This window comes from Salvia hispanica, chromosome 4 (genome assembly GCF_023119035.1).
Source record: "Salvia hispanica cultivar TCC Black 2014 chromosome 4, UniMelb_Shisp_WGS_1.0, whole genome shotgun sequence".
NCBI lineage: Eukaryota > Viridiplantae > Streptophyta > Magnoliopsida > Lamiales > Lamiaceae > Salvia > Salvia hispanica.
In genome coordinates this window covers 55630003-55647757 of record NC_062968.1, presented here as the reverse complement: position 1 = coordinate 55647757, position 17755 = coordinate 55630003, and the positions used below count along the sequence as shown (strand labels likewise).

The following is a 17755-nucleotide window of genomic DNA, read 5'->3' as shown; positions in this document are numbered from 1 at the left end:
CCACTCATTTAATAAAAATGAGTGGCTGATATTGCATCTCATTTCTCAATTAGCATAAAAAATCTCAATTGATCACAATCCTATATATATATAGAGTCCTATTATCCACAAATCCACTCTTAAAGACCGAACCACCGAACCCTATCAAATTAGGGCTTTTAGATCTAGTTTTTTATGGATAAGATACATAAATTTATAAATTGTTTTCGCCTTCATCACGAGCCTATTTTAATTCATCCGAAGGTAAATAAGTCATACTAACATGTTACGAAGATTTAAATTCATTCCAGAATATATTACTTCATTCTAGTAGGTTTTTACTTCATTCTAGTAGGTTTTTACTTCATTCCAGTAGGTTTTTACTTCATTCCAGTACGTAAATGTGGTTTCGCCGTCGCGTGCCGTTCTTTCTCTCTACAATATCTATCACCAACGCCATGGCGCTAATATGGTTTAATAAACACATGGAATAATGTAATAAATTATTGGAATGAAGTATGTGTAGAAGCATTTGAAGTCCTACGGGAATGAAGTAAAAATCTTATCCAATGAAGTAATAACGTTTCTGAATGAAGTAATAAACTCACTTGAATAAATTGCATTTTTAAATGTTAATCAAGCAAAAACCCACGTCAATGAATTTGAATGAAGCATATGTTGAATTATTTCAAAACCTACTGGAAGCAAGTAATAACATGTTGTAGTTTCAAGGTATTACGTACAAAATGAAGTAATAAACCTATATAATGAAGTAAAATGGGCTTGTAATGAAGCCGAAAAAATTTTCACAGCAGCACATCTCATCAAAAAAACTAGATCTAATGGCCCAGATTTGGTCTCTAGTTTGGTCTTTAAAATTGGTTCGACATTGATCACGACTCTATATATATATATATATATATATATATATATATATATATAGGGACGTATTCATATCCTTTTTGCACCTTGTGTTCTTTTTCCTTCTCAATCTCCACCATCAATTTTCAAGATCTAAGGGCTGAAATAAGGCCTGATTCAATCTTTTTTATTCATTAAAAAAAATAGAAAAGGGCGTTTAGGGGATACACATTTACGTCGGTTACGGAAAGTCCATGATTCTCTCTAGCACAAAATATTCCAGCGGTTTTATTCAAAAGATTACAAAATTATTTCTTCTCTTTCACGATTATGCTCCCATCATTCTCCATTGAAGAAATTTCTGCTTCTAAAATATCTTGCGAAATTTGCATTGTTTTTAATTCTCGTCCAAATTATATTTTTTTCGAGAGTACTGGTAATTTCTTCTGTACCCGTAATTATATTTAGAAAAGTCTATGATTATTGTCTCCACGTTTCATTTATTCACAATCAGAGATACAATCGTTGGCCTTGGATGTAGTAAGTAGGGATTAACGCAACCCTTTTCGAGGTTTTGTGTAAGTGTTGATTGGTACTAGTTCCACAATCGTGGACAAGGAGCATGAGTTTAGTTATGGTCTCGACTAGGGTTTAGAATCGAGGCGGGCAGGGATTTGTTTTATTTGATAAACTTAATGTACATTTATTAATGTATAATGTAAAGTATAGAATAAATAATGCACGTTTTATTTTGTCTCGGCTAGGGTTTTGAATCGTGGCGGCGAGGGTGCTGTTTTATTAGATATACATAATGTAGATTTAATACTGTGTATTAAATTATTAAATAAATACTGCACGTTTTATAATTCATAATGCGTATGTTAGCTGAGATTTTTTTTTGGTGATTGTATACAGTGGTTGTTGTACCTGAATGTTCTTCAGATTTGAAACCTGTGGTTGGGCAGAAGTTCAAATCACTAGATTTTGATTTTGCTTTCTACTATGTGTGTGCCCGTGCTGTTGGTTTTGATACGCGCAAATCTCAAATGAGGAAAATAGACGGTGTTATTACTTGGTATAATGTTGTATGCAATAGTGAAGACAGCAAGAAGTCGAGCGAAGATGACCAAGCGAATGCACGGCCTGGTTTTTCGATAAAACGCCGACGGTTATCCAAGCGGTGTGGTTGTAAAGCGAGTATATCATTCAAATTCTTCTCCGAAGGAGGAGTTTCAGGTTATACTATCGAGGAGTTCAATGAGGTTCATAACCATTATATGGTTGAGACAGAGCATCAATAGTTTATGTCAATCAATCGAAAGTTGGAGGACGTACATTACCAATTTATTCTTGATTGTTCGAAGGCTAATATAGGCCCCACACTTACGTTCAATGTGTTGAAGGAAATTCTCGGTGGTTTTCAGCTTGTTGGTTGCAATGTTGGGGATATCAGGAATGCTTCTCGAGACATCAAAGCATACGCACATGGTATTGACGTACAAATGGTTTTGAATGATATGGCTAAGAAGAAGGAGATGTCCGAGGCATTCACATATGAGTACGAGGTTAATGCTAGTAACCAGCTGGTTGCTCTGCTTTGGTGTGATAGTTTGATGAAGAGGAATTACCATATGTTCGGTGATATTGTGGCTTTTAACACCACCTATAACACCAATAGGTATACCTGACGTGCATTATAACAGTTGGTTATGTACATTATTATCTGCATTACTATGTATTTATTATGCATTATATCTGTCGAAGTATGAATTATATTTGCTTATGATACGCAGGTATTATATGATCTTCGCGCCATTCACGGGAAAGGACAACTATGGAAGACCAGTAACTTTCGCTGCTGGTTTGGTAAGCAACGAGAAAACAGAAGCTTTTGCATGGTTATTCAAACATTTTGTTCAATGTATGGGGGTTGCTCCGAAGATGATCGTCACAGATCAATATTTGGGCATGAGATCGGCTATTGAAGAGATTCTTGTCGGGACTCGCCACAGATGGTGTATGTGGCATATTATGCATAAGGTGGCTAATAAATTCCATGTAGGTTACTGAGAGACGAAGATTTCAAGAAAGAGTTCAATGTCTGTGTCTGGTCGGACCTGCTTGAACCCGACGAGTTCGAAGAAGAGTGGAATGGATCATTTAAGCATTATGGCCTGGAAGAACATAGTTGGTTCAAGACGTTGCACGAGTATAGGCAACTATAGATACCTGCGTACTTCAGAGATTTCCCATTGGGGTCGATGATTAGGACCACCTCGATATCTGAGTCGGAGAACAACTTCTATAAAAACTTTTTGGAACCACGCAACAACATTACCGAATTCTACTTGAATTTCAGCGGAATAGTAGAACAAAGTTGGACTACCAAGACGCTACTGCCCTGCCTATATTGGCCACTACTTTTCTGTTCGAGAAACATGCTTCTACTATGTACACAGATAGTATGTTCAAGAAAATACAATAGGAGATTGTTGAGGGTAATGACAAATGCCACGTTTTGGGGTTCTCATCTACAGAAAGGGTTGACACCTACAAAATTGAAGACAACCTTCGCAATTCCTACTTTGTGTGACATGATAAGAGTGACGAGTCATACCCCTGCGATTGTAAACTTTTCGGTAGGCTGGGATATTTGTGCAGTCATATGCGACATGTCTGAGGATGATGTGAAGAAACGAGCCTTGGCCCAGTACCCCGACAAAGAATTGAAGTTCAAAGAGTTTGACCAATGGGAGGCCTTTCTCGTGGTCAGGGAATCGCAAAAGTTTGCTGTGGGTGTCGACTCGGGCTTGAAGCAGACGAAGATCAACTCTTTCGGTGAGTACAACAACAATGCTAGTTCGCACGAGCTCCCCGAAGCCGAGGAAGTGGCCCCGCTACCACGATCAGACTCTCGCTGTCGTCGTCGCCCGATGGGGCAAAAGGCTGCACAGCGGATGGTGAGGGGAAGCGGCAGTGGCAGCGGGTCCTAAGAGGTTGAATCGGAGGCCCTAGAAGACCCAGGTAACGACCGTCTCGCCTGCGCGCAGCTAACGAAGACCCTTATGCAGAGCACGAGTAAGTGGTTTAGCACGCACGATCCTGTGTACAAAAGGTGGTGCAAGGATGTGGTCGATGCATGTCGGCGCGATTTAGGAATGCCACCCATTGATGATTATGGCGTCGAGATTGGGGGCGGGGGAGGCGGGCGGCGGCACGGGCGACGAGGACGAGGACGAGGAGGAGTGAGAGCCGAGGGTATTATGTAATTTTATTTTTAAATTATGTAATTTTTTTTTAAAATTATGTAATTTTTTTTTAAATTATGTAATTTTTTTTTAATTATGTAATTTTTTTTATTGAAGTTTTTGAATTTTCCCGTATTCCGTGTCGATATTTTAATTCCGTAAAATTTTAAGTCCTTAAATTGAATAATTGCAGGAAGTCCTAGTGGAAGTCCTAGTGGAAAGTCCTAGTGCAGTGGGAAGTCCTAGTGATGTGACAGTGGAATGGTAAGGGCTAGGGATGACGTGGCAAACAATTTTTGTGGGAAGTCCGTGTGGAAGTCCTAGTGAGAGGGGCGCCACCGGAGACGCTCTTAGTAATGTGGAAAGTGAATAAAGTAAGAGAGTTAATAAAATGGAGAGAAATAAGAGAGAGAATACCAAAAATGGAAATGGCTCACTTATCTTGGGACGTCCCAAAAAGGAATGTGAGTCGCTTATCCTGGTACGGAGGGAGTAAAATTACTTTGAGTTTTATACTCTAAATTGATTTCTTATTTCTACCAGTTCAGTCATTCTCATACAGTCATACGTTTCTGCATCATTCAAATGATGCAGAAAAGTCAATGTAAAAATAATATTCAGAGTTTGTCTTTTAAGTTGAATGATGCAGAAACGAACGAGAATGCCTAAATTGGTAGAAATAAAAACTCAATAAATTGATAACTCTAGTATACGAAACTCAAATTTAATATTCAAAGTCAGTCTTTTTAAATTAAACTGTGAGGCCTTTATATAGATAAAAGAAATATTAAACTTATGAAAAAGGAAATAAACCAAAAGAAAAACCTAATTGGATATAGGAAAAAATAATTAATTACTCGTAATATTTTTTCATCTACTAATTATATTAACTAGGAAATAAATAAAACTTAAAATACAACTTGCTTAACAAGACTTATATTCTATAACTGCATCAGAATGGGGTCATGGATGGGCGTTAATAATACTTCCTCCATCCCATAGAAATAGGTCATTTAGGAGTTTTAATACTCCATTCGTCTCATTTAAAATGAAACATTTGGGAATCGGCACGAGATTTTATATAGTGTTGTTTTGTGAGTTAATGAAGATAGAGTAAAGTAAGAGAGATGAAAATATAGAGATATAGTTGTTTCCATTTTAAGAAACGTTTCATTTTTAATGGGACAACCAAATAATGAAAAACGTTTCATTTTTAATGAGACAGAGGGAGTACGTAATTGTTAAAGTAAAAGAGATAAATAAAAAAAAAATAGTTAAAATTGTATAAAAAATTGTAGGATCTATAAATAATAAAGTTAAAGAAAAGGAAATCAATTTATCATATATGGATATGAACTATTTCTATTAAACAAAAAAGAAATATAGTCTTTTTCTACGTGACAAAGGGATAGAATAAGTGAGATTCCCTAATTTCAGATTTTAAGATGGTGAAACAGAAAATCAATGATAAGAACTATGAAGTGAGGTAGAGTGAATAGCGACGCAACACCATATCTTTTGCTTATTTTGAAATTGTTTTAAGCGTTATTTTGTCTGTATTAGGTAGCCTTACACAACTCAGAAAGGTTATTTTGAAGTTCTCGCGCTTCATCGTCAAATATAAACTTTTAATTAGTTATCACAAAATAGCCTCATTTAACTATATAATAATCAATCAGCATATCGGTATACCACGGTATACCGAAGTGTCGATATATATCGACGATTCGGTATGACGATATATATCGGAACGAAGATTCGGTATACCACGATATACCGCGGTATAGGAAATCTAATACCGTTACCGTACCGAAAACTACGGTACACCAAAAAATCAGCATTTTCGGTATTTTTTCGGTATGATAAATCCGGTATTTCGGTATAATTCCGCATCCCTAACTTTTACACCGTCACCATCTTTTTACACCCACAGTCCAGGAGTTTACAAGTAGTAGTACTATTTATTTTGCCTTTACTTATTTTTCTAATTCTTTCTAGTACATTTCATACACATTATAATTTACAGTTGTACATTATTATTAAATATGAAATTTAATAAATATAAGTTTTATTAAAATTTAATTTATTTAATACTACCTCCGTCCCCCAAAATTTGATACAGTTTACTATTTCAGTCCGTCCCTGAAAATTTGATATACTTCACTTTTACCATTTTTGGTAGTGGACTTCATATTCCACTAACTCATTCCTACTCACATTTTATTATAAAACTAATACTTTAAAAGTAGGACCCCATCCCACCAACTTTTTCAACTCACTTTCCATTACATTTCTTAAAACCCGTGTCGGGTCAAAGTGTAGCAAATTTTGGGGGACGGAGGTAGTAACATTTTGAAATATTATAAATGAAATCCACAAATAACTTAATTAAAACTAGAAAATTATATAATTAAGATATTGGGTTGGCCTTCGGCAAGCGCTTGGCGGCGACACGCAACAAGAGCGCGGCTATGCGGAAACAAACAATAAATAAACTACTCCCTCCGTCCACTATTTAAAAACCTATTTTGACTCAACACGAGTTTTAAAAAATTGTTTGAATTTGTAAAGAAAAGTAAAGGGAGAAAGTGAGTGGAATGTGAGACCTATTTAAAGTATTAGTTTTATACTGGATTGTTAGTGTAAAAAGTTGGTGAGATGTGAGGTCCGCATACTAAAAATAGAATAAAGTAAATGATTCTATAAATCGTGGACAAACCAAAATGACATAAGGGTCCTGTAATTGGTGGACAAAAGGGAGTATAAAAGATCAATTATTTGAATACCATAGATATTGACACCATAACCCCCTGAAAGCAAAAGGCTTTATTACTAGTACAATACAACATCTTATTACAAAAGCTCAATTCCACCAATGCACACATATATTGATATAGTAAATCACCAACCTAGCTTATTCATAACTAATTAAATAAAACAAGATCATGTCTCACATTAATCATAAGAATGCAAAAATCAAACGTGCAGAGGAAGAGGATCCACATAAAGAGCTGCAATCAATGGCCCCAAATACTTCTCAGGATCAGTGTAGCCATCTTCTTTATTATTGTAAGTGATCTCAGCTATTCGACCGTAGTTTAACAGTAGCTCCACCATTTCCTTAGGCACCGTGCTACTTCCCTTTGCCCACTCTGCAGTTACATCTTCCCATCCATTCTCAACAAGCTCCACAAACTCACTAATCGCTTCTTGCTTCGACACGCCTTTGTCATTCATGTAGCAATCCACCACTGTCGCCATTTTCCCGTCCCTATTCTCGCGCTTCATCGTCAAATATGAACTTTTAATTAGTCATTTAACTATATACATGTAATCAACATTATTTATGTACGTACTAGTATGACTTACTTCATGACTGCCCAAGTCTTCGAGGGTTCGACCCATCTTGGCCGTAGAAATGACGATTTTGGGCTCACTGAGGAGCCATTGAACTGCTGCTTCATCAATAGATTTCATGCCAGGGACAAGAGATGTGAACATCACATACATACAGCTCGTGATCACTGAATTCGTCATGTATTCTTCGAAACCTGGCATTTGCCTTTCCATAATCCACTTCTGCTCTTTGTTATAAGCCCTACCAAGCTGCTTCACCTTATTCATTGTCACAAAAAAAGGAGCATTAACTTTTATTTCTTGGAATTTATAATAGATTTAGTCGAAGGGAGTATTGACAAAAGGGATGGAGAAGTGTTTTGAACTTTGATGAAGGGTGTAATTGTAATTTCACAATATACGATTTCGACTAATAATAAGGCTTACTGTTTCTCTGTAGTAAGGAACAACGAATGATTTTCCTTTCTTTTCAGCATCAACTACAAAATCTTCATAAGTACTCATAATGAATCTATAAACAACTTTCATGAAATCAGGGAGCACATCAATCTCATCCAAATTCCACCTGAAAAATTTTAAAAATGGTGAATAAGTAACTTTTTTAAATGCGCCTCACATTCTACTGTCTCACTTCACCTATATAGCTAATATATAAAAGTTGTACCAAGTAAAATTGGGGCATTTAATGATAGGCAAGGGGGTGTATTAAAATGTACCTCTCGAGAATCTCGGTGAAAAGATCATCCTCTTCAAGTGTAGCATAATTATCATAGGTGTCGTCCATAATCGACACAAGTTGCATGTTCTTGGCCACAGTTACTCGAACGTAAGAGTATTGAGGTTCGTAGCGTAACGCATTGCCCCAAAGATAACACTCCACAACTCTGTCTCTTGCATATGGCAGTTTGTTCTTTAAGTCAAATTTATCCCACCACCTTCACCAAAAAATAAGGCATGTTGGCATTTTTTTATTTTTCTTAAAATTTAGTAAAAAAAAAATCATGTTGTAATGAATTTTACCTTGTGAGTTCATCCAACTCTTTCCTGTAGATATTCTGCAAGAAATTGAAATTGAGTTTGGCTAATTTGAGAAGTAATTCATCGGTTGTTCCTTCTCTTTCATAGATGGAAATGTAGAATCGGATATTTAAAACTGGAAGGCCTCTATGAATGGAGTGCTTCAAAGCTTGTTGCACTTTCTCTTTCACAATGGGAGACTGATCTAATGTTGATAGCATTTGATTCAGTTGATCGACTGTGAATTTTGCAGCTTCGTCTAGTATTTTTTCGTTGCGAATTCGTACATGAGCTGCCTCGTACAAACTTAGGATGCCTTCGATGTCGTTGCCATGGTTTTCTGGTTTCCATTTGTAGTCTTTCTCGACGAATTTGTTGAAAACATCTGTATAATCAATATGTGATCATATAAATTATCAATTATATAAAAATTGGATCCATCCTAGTAAGTCATAAATTTATTGAACATTATATAAAAATTAATTGTTGCCATCTTAATCAAAATAGTATAAACTAATGAGCAAACGAAATCTAAGCGCAGTAGTGAGCAAGTCGTCGTCGACGCCTTCATGTTCCTTTCCCGATTCATAAATTAGTTTGAGCTTCTCTTCGATCTCCTTCTCAAAATGATACGCGACACCCAAACGCTCAATTTTGTCGATCAATATCAACAATTTCGTAGACTCTGCTGCCATTAACATTCCTCCAATTTCCTTAGTCAATTCTTCTATTTCCTTAGAGTACTTCTCCTGCACCTATACACACCAATTTCGTTCGTCGGTATCTTCAGCGTTTCGAAATATAAAATTCATTATTTTAATTTTTTTCCAAATTAAAAGGTGATTATGGCACGTACATATCATCACACCATGGTTAAATTATAGTAATAAAATACCTGATTATCGAAAGAAAATGTAGAGAAAATGTCACCCCACATGCTTGGCTTGTATGAGACGGTGGGAGGGCGGATATGCCTCACGTTGCTTGAATTAGCACTCGAAATATTTGCTGCAGCCATTTCTACAAAAATAGTAAACTTAGCTTTCTTAATTTGTGTTTCTCTAATATTATAATTTTGATAATGCTATGATACTGAAAGAGATCATCCACCAATTTATAGATGCACCTTTTCTTTTTTTATTTGGAAAGGTTGTAACTTATAATTATTTTTTAATGTTCGAATTAAAAAACTATTAAGTCTATAGGTTCAATGATGGACCACGTCGGCTGGTCGCATAAATGGGCATAGTATAATATGCAAGAATTATATCTAGCTATCTGAATAAATAAATTTTTTGTGCAATTTTAACGAGTTTTAGAATGTTTTAAAATAGGATGTTAGACGAAAAAGTTTCAATTCATTTTAAATGTTTTATTAATGTACGAGACGATGTCTTCTGATGATACTCAAATAATATATTAACAATAAAATGAGGAATTTTTTCATTTTCATTTTTTTTTCTTTTATTATTTTTAGAACATAATGTTTTCAACATCACCAAAAAATAATTTTTAAACAATGAGATGAATAAGAAACTCTGATATTTCATAATTTAATACTATCATCGTTATTTCTTTCATAAATTTTCAGTATACAGCCACAATTAACACAGTTACAGAAACGATTTAAAATCATATGAATACAAAATAATATAATTAAGCAATTTGCTAACTAGTTGCGAAGAGTGGAAAACTAATTGTCCCTTTCAATAATTCAACCATTATTTTCGTATGCAGAGACAACATTATAATATACTAGTACTGTTCAATCACGTGAATTACGTGGCGGATTAGGTATGGATATTCGGTATTCAATTACGTGAATTATACTGATATCATATGGATATGAATTTCCCCTAATCTCATATATTAAAATATTTGCAATAATTAGTGGGATGTCTTTTGCTTGAGAATTAATTAGTGTTCGATCACTCTTTTTCGTCCCATATTATTTGTAGAAATACGTAAAATACTAGGGGTAAACAAATTGTGCTAATAATAGTAATTGTATAAAGTGACTACTTATTATAATTAATAATTACTACCTAATAATAGTAGGAGTATTATATTAGGTGACTGCTCATGTGACTGCGCGTAGTGGGATGTCATAAACCTAGCATGGAAAATTGTACATGAAGCTAAGCAATAACATTATACTATATGTGGCTTATGTATGATTAATAATGCTGATATCATATGGATACGAATATATCCTAATCTCATGTTAAAATACTTGCAAAAACTAGTTGGTTGTCTTAAGCTAAGAGTGGAAAATTGTACATGAAACATGACATTAGTATAAGGAATTAAAGGTGGCGGATTATGTACGAGTATATTTATATGTGGGTTAGGTATGTAGTCAAATCACACGTGAATTTTGCAATAATCTTACGGATATGAATATTCCCTTATCGCATAGTATTAAAAAAATAGTTGAATTTAATACGCTTTAAGAGAATCCAATGGGCACCTGACCCGCATCAGATATGGGTCGTATTTAATTTTTTATAAGATATTGTGATTGTGTGGATTTTTGTTGATTATAAATTTATAAAAAAAAAGAAAGAAAATATAAGGAATTTTTGTTAGTAGGAGTATATTTTATCAGCCACCATATTTTCTATCACATTCTTTACTTAAAAAAATAAACTTAACGTATCAATATCGGAAAATTTTCGGCAACTCAAACAATAATGTCTAAACTCCTTGCCGCTAGGACAAAGGCTCTGGACTCAATATCGGAAAACTTAGCACAATAATATTCCATGATAATCTTATTAAGAATTTGATTGAAATTAACCCATTATCAAATCGAAATATTAATAATGCTGGCCCTTGAGAATTAAAAGTAGGCCCGAAAAGAATAGGGTGGCCCAGCACGACGTCCCCAGCACAGTCGTCTCTGGGAGCTCGCCGCTACCGTAGTGGTCGCCTTGAGGATTTAGGTCTCAACTCTTTATAGTATATTTCGTAAGCCAAAAAAAAAAAACTCTTTATATTTTGTATATTCTTTTCTCTTTTAGTTTCTATATAAATTTTTTTATATATATATAGTACTTCCTCCGTACATGAAAAATAGTCTTATTTGGCTATTTAGAATGTCCATAAGAAATTGTCTCATTCAGGGGCGGAGCCAATAAATTGTATAAGAGAGGGCAAAGAATTGTATATTTTCTCAACAGCACGTATAACTTTTCTTTTGCTTTTCTTCTACAAGTTCCAGAGCTTTGGGTCTTTAACAGTCAATGACTTTTTGTTTTCTTTTTCAAAAAATAACTAGGTTTTATTAAATATTACTCCTAATTACATGTTTGACTTTTCATTTTTTTTTTCAAATGGAGCAATAAAGGTTTTTCTATTAAAATACTAAGGGGGCAAAGTAGTATAAATACACATATTATAGTGATATTATCTATATATCTTTGTATAAATGGATAACATAGGTGGGGCAATTGCCCCATATATATATACACTAGATTCGCCCATGGTCTCATTTTAAAAAATGAAAAGTTTCTCTCACACTTTACTTACTCTTTATCTCACTCTCCCTTAATTTACTCACTTTTTTTCTATTTATATGAAAAGATGGAGATGTTTCTTTAATTTGACACATATTGTCATGGAATATGCTACATCGCTACTCACTCTACTTCTATCATGTTGGGGTTGTTCGTGATTTCTAGAACGAGGACTATGTCTATATATATGGGTATTTAATTCATTAGATGTATAGAATATATGAAATTTTGATATGTGAGATTTAAAATAATCTTCAAAGATTCATCTCAGTCTAAATAGAATAATCGATGTCATTTAATTACTTATTGTTATTAATCAAATCCGAATATTTAGTTAATTTTTACACCTCTTGAATCAGAAAATTTTACTACTTTAATTTGATCTGAATATTTCATTACTCGGAGTTAATTAATCACATGATTAATAAATTAACTAAATTAAGAGATTTAGTAAAATTTGATCCAGAGATTAATTACTTAATTAAATGTAGAATTTCAATAACAAATATAATTAATCGGATTTAATTATTTAAATAAATCCAGCGATTTAATTACAGAAAAAAATAATTCAACACTTAAATTAATCCGAACCCCAACCAAATAATAACCTTTAAGATGATGATATAAAGGTACATAATTATATCCAGTCCCACTTTTAGTATTACTCGGCCCAACCACGAGTTAAATAGTTGAGGCCCAAACTCCATTTAATTTGAAGAGACCGATCCTACATTGCTCTCCCTCTTCACCGCATTCAAATTAACCCATTATCAGGAATTTTTGTTAGTCGGAGTATATTTTATCAGCCTCCATATTTTCTATATCACATTCTCTACTGAAAAAAAAAACTTAACGTATCAATATCGGAAAACTTAGCCCATCAATTTTCCATGATAATCTTATCAAGAATTTGATTGAAATTAACCCATTATCAAATCAAAAGATTAATAATGCTGGCCCTTGAGAATTAAAAGTAGGCCCGAAAAGAATAGGGTGGCCCAGCACGACGCCCCCAGCTCTGCCATCTCCGGGAGCTCGCAGCTAGCGTGGTGATTGCCTTGAGGATTTAGGTCTCAACTCTTTATATTTCGTAGGCCAAAAAAAAATGAAAAACTCTTTATATTTTGTATATTCTTTTCTCTTTTAGTTTCTATATAAAAGGTTTTTTTTATATATATAATATTTCCTCCGTCCATAAAAAATAGTCTCATTTCTCTCTCACACTTTACCTACTCTTTTTCTCACTCTCCCTTAATTTACTCACTTTAATTTTCTCTATTTATATGAAAAGATGGAGACTGTTTTGATGAAAAAAATCTCACTTGCTCACTGGTGATGTTTCTTTAATTTGATACATATATTGTCATGGAATATGCTACTCATCCTGCTTCTATCATGTTGGGGTTGTTCGTGATTTCTAGAATGAGGACTATATATATATATGGGTATTTAATTCATTTATGTTCACCAGTGCGATCTAGACAAATGGTCGAAGTTCGAGGTTGATGATGTGTTGGAGAACTGGGGATAGATGTGACTGGGTTAGAGTACTACTATCGGATTCCTAGGATGAACTTCGAGGATGGAATGGTGCGGCTTTTTGACAACAAGTCTGCAATCAAAATGGCAGAGTTAGGGGTCAGTGTTGGGGTGATAGATGTATATGTAATTCACCCCGGGGGTGTTTATGAGGTGTTAACAGGCTCACAGCCTGTTAGTCAATTAACACAAGAGGAAATTAAAAGTCCGGTTAGAGAGCGTATATACGGTTTAACCGCAAGTGAAGACGATAATGGTGATGCTAAGGGGTATGGTAATGGTGATGATGGGGGGTCTGGTGATGGTGATGATGAGGGAACTTACAATGGTGAGGACGAGGGAGTTGGTGAGGGTGAGGGGGCTGGAGTAGGTGAGGGTGAGGGATTTGGTGGAGATGATTGGTTAGTACAGAGTTAGGCCAGTGATTACGAGGTGGTGAGTGAGGAAGAATCTGACGAAGAGAGGCTTGTGGCTGTGAGGGGCAAGGGGAAAGGATCTTGAAAGGGGAAGAGCAAGAGGAAGGGAAAGGCTGAGAAAGTTGGAAAGGGAAAAGGGAAGGCTAATGCTGAGGGAAGGGCTGATGTGAAGGGAAAAAAAGGGAAAGTGAGACTGCAAGAAGAAGGGAAAGGAAAAAAGGGAAGACTGATTCCGATGACGACAACGTGGGGCACAGCCTACATTTGTGGATAGCGACTATGATCTAAGTGATTAGGAAGAGGGCAACTTCATGACTGCTCAAGTTGAGGGATGGAAGAATGTTGTGAATTCCATGAGAGTCCTTGGTGATTTATATGATGGTGGGAAAGTGACATTCTTCAGAGTGATTCACCTAGCTCGGATACCAGTGAGGATGACTTGGCGGACGAAGGTGAATATGATGTCATCCAAACTCTGAGCCGAAGATATAAGCCTGCCACGGATAGAAATGATCCAAGGTTGGAAGTGGGGTTGCAGTTCAACTCCAAGGAAGATTTTACAGACCTTATACGTCATCAAGGTGTCCAGTTGGGTAAGAAGTTGAGGCTAAGAAGAATGACAACATTCGTTGTGTTGCCTACTGCAAGGGGTTGCTGCAAAGTAAGACAGATAAAGCAGGTTTGTCCTTGGACGGTTTCCTTATATTATAGGAGTGGACTTAGCTGTTGGCAGATTGGAGCTCTGAGTGATATAAACATGTGTAGGGGTGCTTCTTACAACCACGGTTGTGCTAATGCCAAGTACTTGTCAAAACTATTCAAGGAGGATATGAGGTTATTTCCCACGATGACGGTGGCTCAGTTTGTTGAGAAGGTGCATTGGGAATTGAAGATAATCATTTATGTGGGAAAGGTGAAGCGTACAATGGCACGTGCGAGGAGACTGATCGAGGGTGATACAATCAAGCAGTACAAGAGGTTGCATGATTATAGGCAGTGGCGGATCCAGAGACTTAAAACGGAGGGGGCGAAATGAAATAAAAAATAAAATAATAAAATTTTAAATATCATTAACTTCAATATATATTTTTATATAATAACAAAAATTACATATTACAATTCAAGTAGCACTTGCATCCGCTAATCGCGATGACTGGCTTCTACGGGTATCCATATTTTGAAAACGTGTCAAGATTCTTTCACTAGAAACGGTGGTGAAGATGGACCTTTCACTGTATATCACCAAACTATCATTCAACCATTCATCTCCCATCCAGTTCCGTCGATCAGTCTTGACAATTTTCATATCAGAAAATATTTTTTCAACGGATGCAGTTGCTACGGGTAAGAGTAATACCAATTCAATCAAGCGATAAACTAATGAAAATATATATGCTTCTTAGTTTCTACCATCTTCCGAGCTAGGCCACCCAAATCTTCAATACCAATCAATCGGTCATCTTTTCTCATCACTCCAACAAATAGTTCAAGTTCTTCAAGCAACATTGTTCGTTCATTCGATGAGAAATCTTTTGTATAAAGACTAGCAAGATGAGCAAGCTTCTCAACATCAAAAGCGGCGAAGTCATTTTTCGGATTGAGACATGCCATACAACGAAGCAAGTCTATGGATGATTCAGAAAATGATTTTCCATCTCTTGCATGAGTAGGTCAATGACCTAATTGTACAAGCAAAATTAAGTATAAAAATAAATCTAATGTAATAAATTAATAAGATATTAAATTTTATCAAATTACCTGGCAAAATATTTCAACGCGGTAATGATGGTAGTTAGTGATCTTTGTGCCATTCCTCATGCAAATCCGTTTCGGAGCAACATCATCCATTTTAGTACCGCAATGTCATTTGCCCCACAAAAACTATCCACTTGTTGCAAGAAAGTATCACATCCAACTTCTCGAATTATCTCAAGCTTTCTTTAGCATTCTCAATCAAGTAAATTGCATTTAAAATATCTTGATCTCTTTCTTGCAAGGCACAAGACAATGGTTGAATCATTCCTAACAATTTTTTCATCAAGATCATAAGAAATACAAATTCATATGTGTCCATTTTTTTTAGAACACCAACCACTTTTCCCCTTGTTGGGACCTCAGTTCCATCAACAAGTACGTTTCCAAGCACTTCTGTTACCGAAGGCCACATACTTTCAAGATGAATTATAGAGGCATAATGAGATCCCCACCGAGTGTCACCCGGTCTCTTCGAAGATGTTTCTTGATTTTTGCCTTTACCTGTTTCAATCTCCTTGTTCTCCAACATTTGAACAAGTCTATCATGTTCATTTTGTCGAAGTTGATCGGCCATTTTGGAAGAAGATCCACATAATACAACAATTAAGCCAAGATAACTAAAAAAATCACAAACATATTGATTTGTTTGAGACACAGCTACACAAATCAATTGAAGCTGGTGGGCAAAACAATGGATATACCAAGCAGATGAATTTTCCTTTAAAATTAATGCTTTCAATCCATTGAATTTCCCTCTCATGTTTGATGCTCCATCATATCCTTGGCCCCTCAGTTTTGACAAAGATAATTCAAACTTAGCAAATGCAGAATCAATAGCCTCTTTCAAACAAATTGATTTAGTTTCTTTAACATGAACAAGGGCTAAAAATCTTTCTATTATCTCTCCTTTTTCGTTCACAAATCTTATAACAATGGCCATTTGCTCCTTTGTTGAGCAATCCCGAGACTCATCAACCATAATAAAAAAGAATCGATCTTCGAGCTCTCTCAATATTTCAAGTGTTGTTTCAACTGCACAAGCCCTAACTACATCTTTCTAATTGACGAGATGTCATTTGATTATTTCCTAGAGCATTTTTCAATATTACTTTACCAACTTCATCATTCCTCAAACCATACCATTTTAACCGCTCATGAAAATTGCCTTGATTTAAAGAAGTAGATGACTCATCATGTCCCCTAATAGGCAAACCTTGACTCAAAAGAAAACGAATAAAATCAACAGTTGCAGTCAAACGAATCCGGTATTCTTTTTCTTTTGTTGTAATACCTCTACGAACAACATAAGTCACACTTTGCCTTTGATTCAAAAAATTTTCATATTCTATTCTTGCTTTGTTGTGTGAACTATTCTTATCTCCAACATGACTATTGAACTTTTCAAGTGCTTTTTTCCAATTAGAAAACCCACCAGTAGTAAATGCTTCATCCCCCGGTGCCACAGAATCACGCTTGAAAAGAAAACAATAGAAGCAATATGCGGCATCATTCAAGACACTATATTCAAGCCAATCACGATCCTTGTACCAAACATCTCTAAAACATCTATTGTCTTTTCCTTGACGTGTTTTTTTAAAATCGAGACCTTTTGGTTGACAAGGACCTTTAGCTACATACTCTCTACGAATTCGGTCACGAATATTCACATCATAATTTGCAATTGAACTTCGTTTACCAGGGTCAGCTTCAATTTCATCTTTATCAATTATGTGGTCCGGATCTTGTGACTCTTGCCTAATACTAGAAGATCCACTTGAAACTCTAGGCCTCTTTGTCAAATATTTATCCATTTGCTGATGTTTCTGATAAAACAAAAGACACCACACAAAATTAATAACTTAACAAAAAAAAATGAAATTAAATATATACCCTGACCCCACCACACCACACACTAATTCCATTCACAGATGACAGATTCACTTTCATTAGAGAAAGAAACTACACTACACGACAAACACTTGTCCACTACTCTCCTCTCCACTTTCCACACCAAGTCACCACTTTTCTCTATTTAAATAAACTACTACCATTAAATAACCCTACG

General features: G+C 35.4%; 2 protein-coding genes and 1 pseudogene across 2 annotated transcripts; 1 reads left to right on the top strand and 2 right to left on the bottom strand.

Moving 5' to 3' along the window:
* The first annotated feature begins 1712 nt into the window (after positions 1-1712).
* On the top strand, positions 1713-3065 carry LOC125221454 (protein FAR1-RELATED SEQUENCE 5-like). Its single transcript, XM_048123573.1, has 5 exons — positions 1713-1716; positions 1783-2102; positions 2205-2518; positions 2634-2855; positions 2903-3065. Exons 1-5 carry the CDS (start codon positions 1713-1715, stop codon positions 3063-3065), a joined length of 1023 nt encoding a protein of 340 aa, XP_047979530.1.
* A 3834-nt stretch (positions 3066-6899) lies between these two features.
* LOC125220111 lies at positions 6900-9527 on the bottom strand (annotated as a pseudogene).
* Positions 9528-15055: 5528 nt separating this feature from the next.
* LOC125221453 (zinc finger MYM-type protein 1-like) lies at positions 15056-17501 on the bottom strand. The gene is made up of 5 exons (XM_048123572.1): positions 16800-17501; positions 16392-16747; positions 16192-16307; positions 15381-15560; positions 15056-15273 (listed from the first exon to the last, which is right to left on the bottom strand). The coding sequence occupies exons 1-5, from the start codon at positions 17499-17501 to the stop codon at positions 15056-15058; spliced, it is 1572 nt and encodes a 523-aa protein (XP_047979529.1).
* Positions 17502-17755: the final 254 nt, after the last annotated feature.